The sequence below is a fragment of the Electrophorus electricus genome, chromosome 3 (genome assembly GCF_013358815.1).
Source record: "Electrophorus electricus isolate fEleEle1 chromosome 3, fEleEle1.pri, whole genome shotgun sequence".
Classification (NCBI taxonomy): Eukaryota; Metazoa; Chordata; class Actinopteri; order Gymnotiformes; family Gymnotidae; genus Electrophorus; species Electrophorus electricus.
Window position 1 is genome coordinate 3,220,001 of NC_049537.1, and position 15,000 is coordinate 3,235,000.

Here is a 15,000-nt window from a genome sequence, read left to right on the forward strand (position 1 = left end):
GTGCATATGTGCATGTGTGTCTAAGTGGGTGAGGATGGAAGAAAGAAAGAGAACAAAACACAGCGTGTGTGTGTAAGTGTGTGTGAGTGTGTGTGTGTGTGTGCATCTCTGCATTTACATGTGCATGTTCATGTGTGCATGTGCTTATGAATTTGTTCCTTTATATAAATTGGCCCATATGATTTATCACAGGATATCGGCATGGGGGCTGTGTCACTGTGGTTTAAACCCAACCTATTTCTGGCTCCTTCATGACTTCCAGTATTAAATCTGCTGACCATATGATGATCTTTCAAGAGCCCCTTCTACCCCTGACACCCCCGTGTTTCCCCGCGTGCCGCCCTCAGATGAGCGCCTCCAGGTCGTGCCGTGAGCAAGCGCGAGTGCGATCCCTGTGGCGCCAGGCCGCCTCTCTGCGGAGCACCTTCACCCAGCTCCGGGCCTTTGCTGACAGGTGAGTGCGGTGACCTGTGAGCCCCTAGCCGGTCCTGTGCACCTCTCCCAAACCCGGCCCGGGGTCAAAGTTGAGGGGTCGGCAGGGTTTGCATGGCCCGTATCTCCTAGTCCACGTTGGGTGCTCTGGGGAGGAGTGAAGGTTGGAGTGCCTCTTGGGTCACTGCTGGGCCATTTCTCAGAGCGGATCTGCCTAAAAACTTGGCCTATGTTGTGCATTTGTTGAGTAATTTGCTGCAATGCGGATTACTCAACACGCAGCTAAGAAGGTTCAAGGCCTCGCTCACACACAAGACCATTCAAAGAGCTCAGTCCCTTTTAATGATATAGAACATAATAGCTTTGACCATCTGGTTCTCCTCAACTAAAAACATGATTTTCTGACCTGAGAATGCACTGAACCCTACAGCTGCACACTCTATCTATAGTAATTTAAGGTCAGGAGTATCTGAACTCCAGTTCGGTGATTTCACTGCTCAGTCACACCTGATTTAACTCTGCAATTCTTTTTTAGATGAAATAGGTATTTTTAAGCAAAGGAAGCATCAAATTGCACTGGGCTGTAGCCCTCCTGGGCCATAGCTGGCACCGCTGCATATAGAGATGAGGTCAGCTTTGTCCTCACACTTCCGCGTGACTGCGCACCTCTGCGCTTGCAGGAGCCTGTCCGACATGCGCGGGGAGTGCGCGGCCACCAGCCGGCAGCTGCAGCAGGCCTGCGTGAGCCTGGAGGTGGCCGTGGGCGAGCGAAGCGCCGCCGCTGGCCTGGAGGCCTCGGCACTGGAGAGGCAGCTGAGGGACAAACTGAGAGAAGCCATGCATCTCCAAGGTCGCTTCGACGCAGAGAAGGTGGAGCTCAACTCCAGGTTATTAACCGCAATGCTCTTAAGCTTTTCACCTAGTGGCATCATGACGTGGTGACATGCGTTCTTACTATTGTCATAGCAATAAAAGCACTGTTGTATTGTTTACGGGCAACATATATTTTATGCGCTCTGAAGCCAAGGTTTCCCAGATGCCATAATGGTGAATTATTGCTGTCTTGATTTTTAAAACTCTAATATATCCTAGATGGGTCACCGAACAAGTGTTCACACATAACATGGATCGCCTTAGGCACCGTCCATCTGGGAGAAAGGCTGAAAAAAGAGAAAGAGAGAGAGAGAGGGAGAGAGAGAGGGAGGGAGGGAGAGAGAGAGAGAGAGAGAGAAACTAGATTCCTTTCCTTTTTAGTGAGCAGTTGAGCAGTATCCAGTTCAACCTGGAATGACTCTTTCATGTTCCACGTTACTGCCCTTGTTTGATGGTTTCTTTCGAGGCTGTCTTCGTGGGACTGGCTGGACATGGCTTGTATCCTTTGATGAGTTTAGTCACTGCACCTCTGCACACTTAGATCTTTTAATCAGTGACAGTTGTACAGTGGGGGGGGGGGGGTCACACTCCTCCATGACATATGACCCTTTTACTGATTGTAATTGCGGAGGGGGGAAGGTCTGAGGATGGATGTGGGTCAGACGAGAGCTCTGCAGGGACGCATAAACGCTACGTATTTTCACCTCTGCTTAACACACGCAGGCCGAGAAGAAGCCATCTGCACGACTGCTGCAGAAATCCGACATAGCGTAGGCCAGTGAAATGTCACGCTGACATCATTAGGCATCCGGTCCAGATCTCCGACAAAGCTCGGATGATATCAAAAATATATATGGCTGAACAACCACAGAGCATCGCCTGTGTTCAGCTGATTACAGCCGTGCACCTGTCTGGGTCTTTGATAGCTGTACGTGTAGTGTTTTAACTTTGACAAAAAGTCATATGCTGACATTCTCCACACAATAACACTTTTAAAGCACACTGTTTAGGAGGCCATGTTACATAAGCCCATCATGACAGCCAAATTAAATGTATATAACGTTTACAAATGCTTATTCCAACAAGCGTAAGCTCTTATGAAAGCTGCTTTTATCAGTTTTGATGTCAGTGGGTTTTTTTGTGGGGTATTTTTTTTGAGGGGGTATGTCAGGGTGACATAATGCTATGGTATAAAGCAGCTTGCCAAGAGAATCTGTTGGTAAAATGTAACAAAAGTTAGGACTTCACAAAGATGCTCTGTAGTATCTTATGTATATATCTCCTGTTTAATCACGTCATGACGGGCATATGTAGGTGTCAAGAACCTTCTAAACAGTGCCTTTCAGTAAATGCTACCTTCTACAGTGCGTGTGTGTGTGTGTGTGTGCATGCGTGTGTGCGTGCGTGTGTGTGTGTGTGCGTGCGTGTGTGTGTGTGTGTGTGTGTGTGTGTGTGTGTGTGCGTGTGTGTGTGTGTGTGTGTGTGTGTGTGTGTGTGAATTTTATTTCCATATATAAATGTCTTTGTAGGATCCTGCAACTTGCAGACCTGGTGAAGCATCTCAGAAGCCAGAACTCTGAGAAAGAGAGCAGTCTGGAAGCTTTGCAGGACAGTCTGGACACAGTGGTGAGCCCCTGGGGAAGCTGGGTAGCGGGCTGGAGGAACGTGGGACCACAGTCTGTACCCCATAGCCTTGATGGCCCCTGCTTCCTCTATGGCTCTTCTCTGTGGTGTGTCGGGGGGCTCCACACAGACTCCTCTCCTGAATGCTTCTTCTGATGGCTTTAAGATTCGCTTTTTGTGTATTATTTGGTTTTTGTTATTTATTAACAGCAACAATGATAATAATAACTTTTGGTAAACTTGTTAAATCTCAGGAACTGAGCCGAGCTGAAGAGAAAGCTGAAAAGGCGTCACTGCGCAGCGAGATCAGCAGGCTACAGCAGATCCTCCTCACTGTCCACCAGGTCATACACACGGGACCCCGGGTCCCGCCTACTAGCCACGACAAAACGGGTGGCAAACCCAGACCTGGAGCAGGGTTGACCTAGTCGCACTGTGGGGTTAGAGAAGGTGGACTGGGTAAAGAAACGCTCGTCGTGACAGAGTTCACTCAAATGTTTCTGGTTAGCCTCCCTCTCATTTTCTTCGCAGAGTGTTTGTGAGGATGCAGACGCCGGCGGCTCAGAGAGCCAGGGAGAGGAGCTCACCGCCGCTCTGCTGTCGGCCCCTTCAGCGCCTCACACCCCTTCGGATTGTGAGAGCACTCTAATCGCCATACAGAGAGCCCTGACTCGTCGACAGAAACAAACTCGGGTCAGTGGGACCGGTCAGAGAGCCTTGCATTGTCATATTGGGGGCTGTCAAATGGCTTGAAATGATTGTCCCAGTGTAATTTTACTATGAAGAAGAGGCTTAGTAAGCAAAGAGAAAAACAATCAAGAGCTTAAACTCAGAACACAAAAGCTCCGATAGTCTCTGACAAGCTGTTGGTGGAGTGTCTAGTTCTACGAAGCACGTTAAGGCTTCTGCTTTGCATCGAGGGCAACAGATTATGGAGCACCCGATTACCGAGTCTCTTCCCGGCAGGAGCTCCAGGTGCGTAGCGGGGCCGCGCTGGACCAGGCCGCAGCCCTGACGGAGCAGCTGCAGCAGGCGGAGGCCGAGCGCCGGCTGCTGGAGAGCAGGGTCCAGCAGCTGGAGCGGGAGGTCCAGCGGGCCGAGCGAGCCAGGGAGGAAGGCAGCCGCGAAACCCAGACACTGCACGCTTCGCTGGGAGTAGTCGCCAGGTCAGCCTCCCCTCTGGACACCTGCTGGCTGAGCCGCTCTTCCTGAAGACTTCCTGAAGAGGAAGAGGAACGGAATCACTGCAGTCTGCAGGGGGGGTTTAGGGGTTTAGATGACCCCTCTCACTCTCTTACTCTCTCTCTCTCTCTCTCTCTCTCTCTCCCTCTCTCTAACCTCCTCTAGTGAGAAGGATAAGCTAGAGACGCATGTCTCAGCCCTGCGCCGCCAACTGGATGCTGAGCGCGCGGAGGCGGAGCGTCTGCGGAGCTCCGCCCAAGATGTCCAGCGGCAGTGGGACCTCCTCCGGCAGCAGCGCGAGGACCTGGAGAGACAGCTGGCTCGCGAGCGTGCCGAGGCTGAGAGGGGGTAAGCCGTTGCGAGAGCCAGGCTGTAACCGTCATCTCAACGCCCTCAACCCTCACCCAACCCCCAACCCCCCTCCTCAGCCCCCCGTTTGTTTACAGTCAGTATCACTAACACATGTTTTCCTCAACAAGGCCTCATACCAAGCCAAGACTGCATTTTTCTTTACAGATGCCACTGAAAATGAAGACACTTTCTTTTCCTAGTCCTGTGCTAATGACCTTAACTTGGTGTTTGGTGACGTTTTCGGGATTCCCGTTTCGGTGACACGTTAAGTGGGTTCTGAGGGCATGAGCTCTGTACAAAGTCACTATATTTGTGAAGGAGATTTGACCTGTGACCTCTACGCTGTTCCCTTCCCACATAGAGGAAGGAACAGGCACTCAGGTGGTGTTTACATAAACCTTTCCTGGCTTGTCTTTCTCTGAGTGTGTGTCCTGAGTTTTCGGAATGTTTGTGAGTGTTTTTGTGTTTGAGTGTTTGTCTATAATTAAATGAGGGTTTGTGTCACTCCTCGGGATCACTGGATGGAGCATTCTATTTCTGTGTATGCACTCACGTATAGATGTGTGTGTGTGTGTGTGTGCGCGTGCGTGTGGTTGTGGGCGTGTTTTCTATAGGCAACGAACTATTGACCAACTGGAGGCTAAGCACTCAGAAGTGCGTAAAGAGTTGGTGTGTGTGAAAGAGGCCCTGAATCAGCTCACACTGCAGAAAGAGGTTGTAGAAGATGAGAAGGGCAGTCTGGCCCAGGCTCTCTCTAAGGTACTGCACACACACTCACACTCACACACTCACACACACACAGATGCATACTCACACACACACACACACTTACACACTCACACACACACACACACACACACACACACAGATGCATACTCACACACACAGATGCATACTCACACACACACACACAGATGCATACTCACACACACACACACACACACACACACACACACACACACACACACATACACACACATGCTTACTGACTTACTCACCTCCTCAGTAACCCAAAGCCATTATCCACACTGCCACATGTTCCTACTTTGGACCAGGACTGTTCTCACCTGTATACTCCTGCTGTGAAATACACTCTGGCCACAGTAATAAATACACTCTGGCCACAGTAATAAATACACTCTGGCCACAGTAATAAAACTGTGTTTATGCAGATTTTCATGCATTATTTATCCACTAAGTAAATAATGTTTTTGGGGGTTTTTTTCATTTCCTGCCAAAATTCCAGCTCCATTGCTGAATTACTGGAATTGGTGTTTACGCTGACCTTCCACTGGCTACGCAGTCCTACTTATGTTGCACTGTTTGATGTTCTCCTCGCAACACTGCGTTCGTGAGATTTTTCATCTCCAAGTCAGCGAGCAGCTGCCTGTTTGTAACGGTAGCTGGTGTAGATGCTATGGTAGAGTTTTGGCGGTTTCGAAGGCGCTCTGTGCCGGTGAGAGTGGCACGTCCATTAGAACGCGTGCCAGACGAGGAGACGACCTGAAAATGTCCCAGCAGTGTCGTGCAGGACCGGGCGGGTAAATGAAATGCGGGACATCGGGAAAAGGTGATTTAAGAGAAAAATAATAAAAGACATGCTTGAGTCAGCCGAATAAAGACAGAACCAGGCCTCCCACAAAACAAATTAGGTTCATATGGCACAGAAAGAATCCATGCCAAGAAAATGCTCGACAGAATGTGCATAGAATTGGCAAGAAAGTACTTAGAATCAGTAAGTTACTCTTGGAAATCTGTCGATCCGTCAGAGGTCAGAGTGTCCGGCGAGGAAGGAATGTTAGGAACAGTAGTGTTGTATTAACCAGCGGTTTGGTCTCATGACCTGCCCTAAAGGTGAACTGTTCAAATTAGCTGAACCCTGCTAACACATGCAGGTGGAGTCCCAGAATGCTGAGCAGGAAGTGGCACTCGCTAAACTCCAGAGCGAGGAGGCGGCGCTCCAAGACTCCTTAGCCAAGATGGCCGCCCTGACTGAAGGGCTGGCTAAGGACAAGGTGGAGCTGAATCGTGTACTGCTACAGGTCTGACACCTTGCAAATTTAACACCTACCTACGCCATGTTTAATGTGCTCACATGAAAATTGCTGTTCGCTATCTTGTTGCTTTGTCAGCGCAGTCTTGCAGGAAGTGACTTGAACAAGCTATTGCTTGGTGTGTGTTTCACACACACGTATAATGTAGGGGGTAAATGCCGTTCTCTGGGTTCACCCAAATGCTCGACCTCTGACTTTTGCCCTAAGGCGGAGGCCGAGAAGGCGGAGCTCGGCGAGCGAACGCGGGAGGCGGAGCTGGAGCGGGCAGCGGCCCGGGAGGAGCTGGCGCACGTGCAGCAGGAGCTACTGGACACCACGGCCGAGAAGCGCGCGCTGGAGGCCTCGCGCGTCCACCTTCAGGAGGCCCGCGCGAGCCTGGAAGCGGAGTTGACCCTGCTGCAGAAGGAGAGGGCCTCGGCCCTGGAGCAGCTCGCGCAGGTCAGCACCTCCGGCCCTGGGCCCGAGCACCTGGGGTTCTCCGCGTGATTCAGAGGCCCCTAGCTGCACTCCAGTACAGCTCAGCGCCGCGCCGACAGGCCGGGGAGAGATATCGGACGCATCTGCCATACTACTCAACACCTAGCTGCGAGCGTTCCGAAGGCGAGCCTCGGCCCAGGCGTGATTTATCGGCCTCCGAGGAGCTCAGAGGAGAAGGGGGCAGGGAAGCCTTTATGTATGGAGAGGAGCACAGCACAGATAGATATTACAGACGTTCAATACTGCGGCGAGAGAACGACGGGTCAGAACAGCAGTAAATTAGCAGTCCGATCTTTTGTGTGTGAAGCAGTGAGCTTAGTGATGAACGAGCTTCGGTTATTGCGCCAGGCTGGAACACGCCGAGTATTTTCTGGGTTAATTGAGTCTATCTTAATAAACTATTAGTTTGATAAAAAGTGATTTCTACATTTACCTTTATTGTGCATGGATAGGTAGGAATAGTTGCACTTCTCCAGTGATCAGTTTTAAATCTCACTTTGACCTCACTAACCATTTCTTCAACTCTTTCACTTTGTGAATGCTGTAAAATTGACGGTGTGAGCTTGGCACCTCATCTGAACTTTCCTTGTGCCTGATGGCGAATGGCTCACTACACGCTCGGTAGGGAACAGTCTTCTGTTTCAGGGAAATATTTGGCAACCTGCTGTTTGGCTGTGTGCAGTAAACACTTTGGCCCAGTTCCTTCGAGTCACAGTTCCAGCTGAGTCATTGACACCGATTGACGCATTAACAAATTCCAAGGTTTCGACTTGTGATCTCATTTATGATCATATCACAGTGAATATTTTGTCCGCTGATGGGGAATATTTGACTTTGTTGGCGTTTAATATGACCAGGGCTTGGAAAATGAATAATAAGTAAATTTTACTGGACTGGACAGTAGAAAAATTTAAATAGCTGTGTGTGTGTGTGTGTGTGTGGGTGGGTGTGTGTGTGTGTGGGTGTGTACATATGTCTTTGCATGTATGTGTGTGTGTGTGTGTGTGTGTTTGCAATGTGTGTTGTGTGATGTATTTGTGTCATGTGAATGTGAGTACATGCTTGTGTGTATATTGTTATGTATGTATATATCTACATACGTATGTATGTGTGTGTATTTAGGTGTGTTTGCAGAAGCAGGCAGCCTCGGAGCAGCTAGAGATCTGTCAGAGGGACGCCCAGGTCCAGGAAGTCTCCCTGCAGCAGACCGGCCGAGAGAGAGAGCAGCTCGTGAAGGACAAGGCCAGTCTGAGTGTCCAGCTCACCACGGAACAGCGCAAAGCCAAGGCACTAGCCCAAGAGCTCGCTGCTCTCTGGTGAGCCAGTGTGCGTGTGTGTGTGTGTGTGTGTGTGTGTGTGTGTGTGTGTGTGTGTGTGTGTGTGTGTGTGTTTGCCTATTGGTCTGTGTGGCTTTTAGTTAGTGAATGTGGACTACATGTTTGTATTTGTGTTGGATTCAGGGGCTGGCAGGCAATGTGGAGCCCCTGTGTTTGGAGCAGGGTTTGAGCAGTAATCAATAGGGCCTTTTCAATCATTGAAGGCTTCCTAATGACAGTGCGCCTCGTCACCCCGGCAGTGGAGCTGGGGCAACACGAGCTTGCTGCGCCCTGAATTATGACCGGCCGCCTCTCTCAGATTCTGCGCAGTAGTAGACAGCAGCATCCAGGCAGTGACAGAGATTAAGTGTTCACAGGCTCATATTTTTCTCCTTCTCGTGTGAGAATTAAGTGATTGTAAGCTGTATACTGAATTAAAGTACTGGATACTGGATAATGAATTAAAATACTAGAGACTAGATACTGGATACTGAATCAAAATACTGGATACTGGATACTGAATTCTGAATACTGAAAAAACCTTGTGACTTTGAAAGTTGTATCCATTTGAATCTCAGAAACCATAAACAGCTCCAACTCTCTCTCTCCTCTCTCTCTCCTGTTCCTTCTCTCTCCTCTGATCCCCCCCCCCCCACCCTTTCTTGCCATCCAATCATTTTTCTCTCAGCTCTGAGAGAGAGACCCTCGAGGTGGCCCTATTTGATGGGCAGGAGTTGATTTCGTCACTGGAGGCCAATCGGGCTCGGCTGGAAGCGGAGCGGTCTCGTCTCCAGCAGGCTAACGAGGCTCTGACGCGTGAGTGTCTCTCCGGGAGGCCCCCATCCCCTCCGACTGCAGCCAGGCCGGGCTGGTCGGCCATCGGGCCCCTCCAACGGCCCACGCGGGGCCCATATTTTAGCCCAGAGCTTGGGAACGGCTGGCCTGAATGGTCAGCAGCTCTCTCCTCAAGACCTTGGTGCCGTCCCCACGCAGAAAGTGTCCACATTAAACACTATTTATCTGCCAGAACTGTCACTATGTATTGTGTAATGATACTCCGAATTAGCATTATGTTATCATATATACCCACTGAACTGAGGGTCGTACAGGTCAAATCAGCATTTGTGTGTGTCTGTGTTCGCGTGCGTGCGTGCGTGCGTGTGTGCGTGCGCCTGTACGTGTGAACATGTGTGCGTGTGTGTGAGCATACGCACACACCTGTGTGGGTGTTTGTGTGTGTGTATTTATGCATGTGCGTACAGGTGACTTGTCCCATTCCGAAAGTGAACTGGAGGAGCAAGTGTCCCAGGCCCTGCACGAGAGGCAGGCTCTGGAGGAGAAGCTCGCTCGTGCAGAGAGAAACGCCCAGGATGTTCTCACTGCTGCTCAGCACAGTCATCAGGAGCAGCTGGAAGCTGAGCGCAAGGACAGGGTACCACTCTGAGCCTCACGTGTGCAGTGGACTACAAAACCCATAATGCAGTAGCTCCCAGTACCTTCTCCACCTGATATGCTCCAAGTACTTCCATTATCTGTCATTACTACTGGAAACTAAACATGGATATCATGTTTATTGCGAAATAAAGAATAGAGGAAATATGCTGTACTGGTAATGGAGCTGTGGTGTGCTGACCTGTGTTGTGTATCAGATTTGTGGTGTGCTGACCTGTGTTGTGTATCTGAGCTGTAGCTCACTGTAGTGCACGGTATTGCACTGTAGCTCATTGTAGTGTACTGTAGCTCATTTGCCTTATTGTAATGCACTGTAGCTCACTGTAAGTGCACTGTAAGTGCATTGTAGCATACTCTACCTCATTGTAACTCACTGTAGTGCACTGTAGCTCACTGTGGCTCATTATAATGCACCGTAGCTCAACATAGTGCCCTATAGCTCATTGTAGTGCACTGTAGCTCACTGTGGCTCACTGTATTGCACTGTAGCTTATTGTATTGCACTGTAGCTCATTTGGCTTATTGCAATGCACTGTAACTCACTGTGGCTCATTGTAGTGCACTGTGGCTTGTTGTGGTGCACTGTAGCTCACTGTGGCTCATTGTAGTGCACTGTGGCTCATTGTAATACACTGTAGCTCACTGTGGCTCACTGTATTGCAGTGCACAGTTGTATTGCCTGGAGAAGGCCCACACGCTTGCGTGATGCCCTGACCTCCCCTGCGCACTGCGCACCTGCTCTGCCCCAGCAGTGTGTGCAGCTGGAGCTGATGGCGCAGAGGAAGCAGGCGGAGGAGAGGCTGCGGGCGGAGTGCGAGGAGACGCGTCTGCGCAGTCGGCACGCACAGCAGCAGCTCCAGGAGGAGCTGGCCAAGACGCAGCAGTACTGCACAGACACCCTGCTGCAGGCCGAGGCTGACAAGCAGCAGGTGGGCGGGGGTGCGCGCACGTGTGTGCATCTGTATGTGTATATGTGTGCCTGTGTTTGTATATGTGCATGTGCGTGGGTGTATGTGTAGGTGTGGATGTGGGCCTGTGCGTATGTACGTGTAACGGTGTGGGTGTGTGGGTGGGTGGGTGTACATGTGGTAGTGTGAGAGGGTGAGTTTGTAAGGGTATGAGTGTGTGTGTGTGTGTGTGTGTGTGTGTGTGTAAGTATGTCTATCAGACTATCAATGGAACAAATCTAAAACTACAATTAAATGAGAAAACTGTATTACCAGCGGTTGAGAGTTCCCTTGTAGAATGTTCTCTGTAGTCGATTGGTGGTGTGAATGGGGTTTGGAGTCTGGTTCTCGCCTGGATTCGAGCTGACCAAGCTGATGCTTGCGTGCTTTGGCAGGCTCTGTCTGAGATGGAGCTGGAAAAGACAGCCCTGACCGAGCGCATCCTCGCGTTGCAGTGCACCATGGAGACTGCCGCCCTGGAGACGGAGCGCATGCGCCGAGACTTCCTGAGCAAACAGGAGCAGGACAAGGTGTGTTGCCCCAGCAAACCCGGCGACTGAGTGTCCTGCCATCATGGTGACTTATCATATGCCCCGCGCCTTTTCCCCAGCAGGACGCAGTGGCAGGCCTGCAGATGGAGCTGCTGCAGCTTCATGCACGCTTCGACGAGTCCCTGAGTTCTCGCGAAGTCTCGGAGAAGAGACTGAGTGAGCAGGTCAGGGAGCTTTCTCTGCACAGACTCCAAGCCCAGCAAGAGGTGAGGTGATTGCATCCCCCCCATTCATTTGTATTGTCCTTAGCATTAGAAAAAGACATCCTGTTGGCCGACAGAGTGAATATTATGCACCTCGGGCGGTGGGTTTATTTGCACAGGCTGGGGAGTGTTCCCTGAAGAGGCTTGTGGGAACCCGGTTTGGACCAATGATCTTCTCCGGTGCTGGGGAGAAGGCTTGTCCACTGCATGCTGCTGTTGCTGTTGGCTCTTTTCCATGGCCAGAATCGCACCGCTCAGTGCCATGCATGTTGGTGCCTGTGCAAGTCCAGCCCAGTCTTATTAGTCTGAACTCTCCCTCTTTCTGACCACTGAATGAGAGAAGGCCCCAGCACACTGTCCACTCTGTCTCCTCATAGCGGTAGACTGTTACAGCTGTGCCTGTGCATTTGTGTGTGGTGTATGTGTGTGTGTGTGCGCGTGTGTGTGTGTGCGTGCACGCATGTCTGTGTGTGTGTGTCTCTGTGTGTGTGCGTATGCACGCGCGTGTGTGTGTGTGTGTGCGTGCGTGCGCACGTGTCTGTGAGTGTGTGTGTGTGTGTGAGTGTGTATGTGTGTGAGTGTGTGTGTGCGTGTGTTTTTGTGTGTGTGTGTTTTTGTGAGTGTGTATGTGTGTGTATGTGTGTGTTTGTGTTTGTGTGTGTGTGAGTGTGAGTGTGTGTGTGTGTGTGTGTGTGTTTTCTCTCCTTGTGATTATTTTTATTGATCCTCCTCTGACATACTGTGGTCAGACGATGACAAACCACCAGCAGTAAGGGAGGGGGTGCTGGTCAGGAGCAGGAATAAAGGGAGGGAGCAATGGAGAGAGAGAGAGAGAGAGAGAGAGCGAGAGAGAGAGAGAGAGCGAGTAAAGATGAAACGAGCAACAGTACGGCAAGAGAAAAGGGACATGGTCTGTTTCTGCGATGGACTTCATCATCTTCTTAAATAATCTGGTGTTGGGATGTTTATTTTTAGTTTTTATTTTCCTTGCAAATATCAGCCAGCGAGAAGACTCGTATGTCTGCTGCACAGAGCGCGTCCATCCATGTGAGGACCCAACCCCCCCACCCCTGAACTACCCCTCCCTTTCACCTTCCATATCAGTGACCTCATCACAGGCACCCTTGGCCGGAATGGTACGGCGTTCGTTTTCTCGCGTTAGGATTTATGAGGGCTCTTGTGTGGCCCTGTTACTGACAGCTCTTCCCAACGCACGCACGCTCTCGCCCACAGAGGAGCCATGGTTCCAGTCAGGCTGCTGACTCAGCCTGCACTGTCTATTCCTTTGTTATTCCATTCACTCACTCTCTCTCTCTCTCCCCTTCTCACTCCACTTTTCTCTCTTTCCCTCCTTCTCCCCCCTCCCCCCTTCTATTGTTCTCTCTTTATCTCCGTGCCGCTCCCTCTCTCCTCACTGGCTTTGCTTTCTCTCCAGCAAGACTGGCACGGGCGTCAGACAGCCCAAAAGGAGGCCCGCACTGCTGTGCGCTCTCACGGATGAGTAGGTGCATCCCGAGCAGGTCCAATGGCAAGGCCCACGTGGCTGACCCAGCCCTGCCCATGTCCCGCCCCCCGCCATCCTGCGCCCACACACACACCTCCCGTGGGTTTGCCATACCTTAGTAAAGTCATCATTTTCAAACCTGCATCGCTGTTTGCTCCGAAAGCCATGCTGAAGGCCAGAGCTGCTGCTAGGAACCACGTGACTCGCACGATCGGACTGCTGAATCGTGCAGGGAAGCGGAATTTTGCTAATAGCCTTTGTCTCCATTTCTTTCAACCCATGGAAAGCGGAGCAGTTCCTCAGCACACTCATGCCGCGTATGGAATACAGCCGTCTGCATCCTGTCCGTCAACTGGAGCAATAATACGATATGATTTAAATAGCTATCATGTGTACAGTATGCCTGCCTTTGAGAACATAACGGTTAACCAGTTCAAATGCTTATGAGAGAAAAAAAAACATCTACCTACGACATACCCTTCTCTCCTCTTCTCCTCTCTCCTCTTCTCCTCTTCTCTCAGGTGGAGCGCTTGCAGAGGGATCTATCCGAGGCAGAGGAGAGCCGAGACGCCGGGCGCAGGGAGCTGATCCAGGCCTGCCGGGAGCTGGAAGAGTGTGCCCAGGAGCGGGATGCCCGACGCATGGAGTGCATGGAGCTCCAGAGGGCTCTGGGAGACGAGAGCAGGATGAAGGAGGCCATGCAGTCGTCCAACCAGGAGCTCCGCGCCGCCGTCAAGAGGGCCGAGAACGACAATAACAGGTCCTGCAAGCACTCACTCACAGCCATGCCAGCCCAGGCTCGTAGCTACGCCCCTGCGCTGGCATCTTTGCCTGGCTGGTGGAAAAAGTTCTGCCTGTATTGCAATGGCAGATTTCTTACATTATCCGGGACACACTGTAAATTACATCTCGAATAAGGACAGATCACTTCCCTAGTTGAAAAGACATCCATCACAAGGCATCACCACTGAAGAGCTTCCTGGTTTAAAGTTGTTCGGAGTGGCGGTAAATCAAGGTGCTTTCGATTCGCTGCCGTGAGAGAATTTTTTTGCCGTCCTCTGTCTCTGCCTACCAGTCTGGAACATTTCAGCCTCACCCGGACGTTCACGAGGTCAGCGGTCTCTCTGACCAGCGAGATTTTTCCCATCTAACATCGGCATTAACCAAGCATGGCCGCAAATAACATGGTTTGTTTGCAGCCTCCGAGTCCAAGTCTGTCCTGACCCCGATGTGGTTTGTGACTCATAGGAGGCTGACTTTAACTCAGAGCTCAAACCTGGCCCTTGGGATTTAATATTACTAACACTGCTATACTACTGAACACGCTGGCTCCTTTAATATTACTAACACTACTATACTACTGAACACGCTGGCTCCTTTAATATTACTAACACTACTATACTACTGAACACACTGGCTCCTTTAATATTATTAACACTACTATTCTACTGAACACGTTGGCTCCTTTAATATTACTAACACTACTATACTACTGAACACGCTGGCTCCTTTAATATTACTAACACTACTATACTACTGAACACGCTGGCTCCTTTAATATTATTAACACTACTATTCTACTGAACACGCTGGCTCCTTTAATATTACTAACACTACTATACTACTGAACACGCTGGCTCCTTTAATATTGCTAACACTACTATACTACTGAACACGCTGGCTCCTTTAATATTGCTAACACTACTATACTACTGAACACGCTGGCTCCTTTAATATTGCTAACACTACTATACTACTGAACACGCTGGCTCCTTTAATATTACTAACACTACTATACTACTGAACACGCTGGCTCCTTTAATATTACTAACACTACTATACTACTGAACACGCTGGCTCCTTTAATATTACTAACACTACTATACTACTGAACATGCTGGCTCCTTTAATATTATTAACACTACTATTCTACTGAACACGCTGGCTCCTTTAATATTACTAACACTACTATACTACTGAACACGCTGGCTCCTTTAATATTATTAACACTACTATTCTACTGAACACGCTGGCT

The 15,000-nt window shown here is 50.2% G+C and overlaps 1 protein-coding gene across 1 annotated transcript in view; it reads left to right on the forward strand.

Annotated features, from left to right (window-relative positions):
• The window catches only part of crocc2 (ciliary rootlet coiled-coil, rootletin family member 2), a 43,558-nt gene that overhangs the window by 17,563 nt on the left and 10,995 nt on the right, over window positions 1-15,000 (forward strand). The window contains exons 8-24 of the mRNA XM_035524049.1: window positions 348-454; window positions 1,113-1,319; window positions 2,835-2,931; window positions 3,183-3,272; window positions 3,460-3,621; window positions 3,895-4,094; window positions 4,276-4,458; window positions 5,076-5,220; window positions 6,357-6,503; window positions 6,723-6,953; window positions 8,115-8,308; window positions 8,997-9,124; window positions 9,571-9,740; window positions 10,510-10,689; window positions 11,103-11,237; window positions 11,321-11,464; window positions 13,487-13,725. Of these exons, the coding sequence (XP_035379942.1) occupies window positions 348-454; window positions 1,113-1,319; window positions 2,835-2,931; window positions 3,183-3,272; window positions 3,460-3,621; window positions 3,895-4,094; window positions 4,276-4,458; window positions 5,076-5,220; window positions 6,357-6,503; window positions 6,723-6,953; window positions 8,115-8,308; window positions 8,997-9,124; window positions 9,571-9,740; window positions 10,510-10,689; window positions 11,103-11,237; window positions 11,321-11,464; window positions 13,487-13,725 (2,759 nt within the window). The remainder of the gene's footprint in view (window positions 1-347; window positions 455-1,112; window positions 1,320-2,834; window positions 2,932-3,182; window positions 3,273-3,459; window positions 3,622-3,894; window positions 4,095-4,275; window positions 4,459-5,075; window positions 5,221-6,356; window positions 6,504-6,722; window positions 6,954-8,114; window positions 8,309-8,996; window positions 9,125-9,570; window positions 9,741-10,509; window positions 10,690-11,102; window positions 11,238-11,320; window positions 11,465-13,486; window positions 13,726-15,000) is intronic.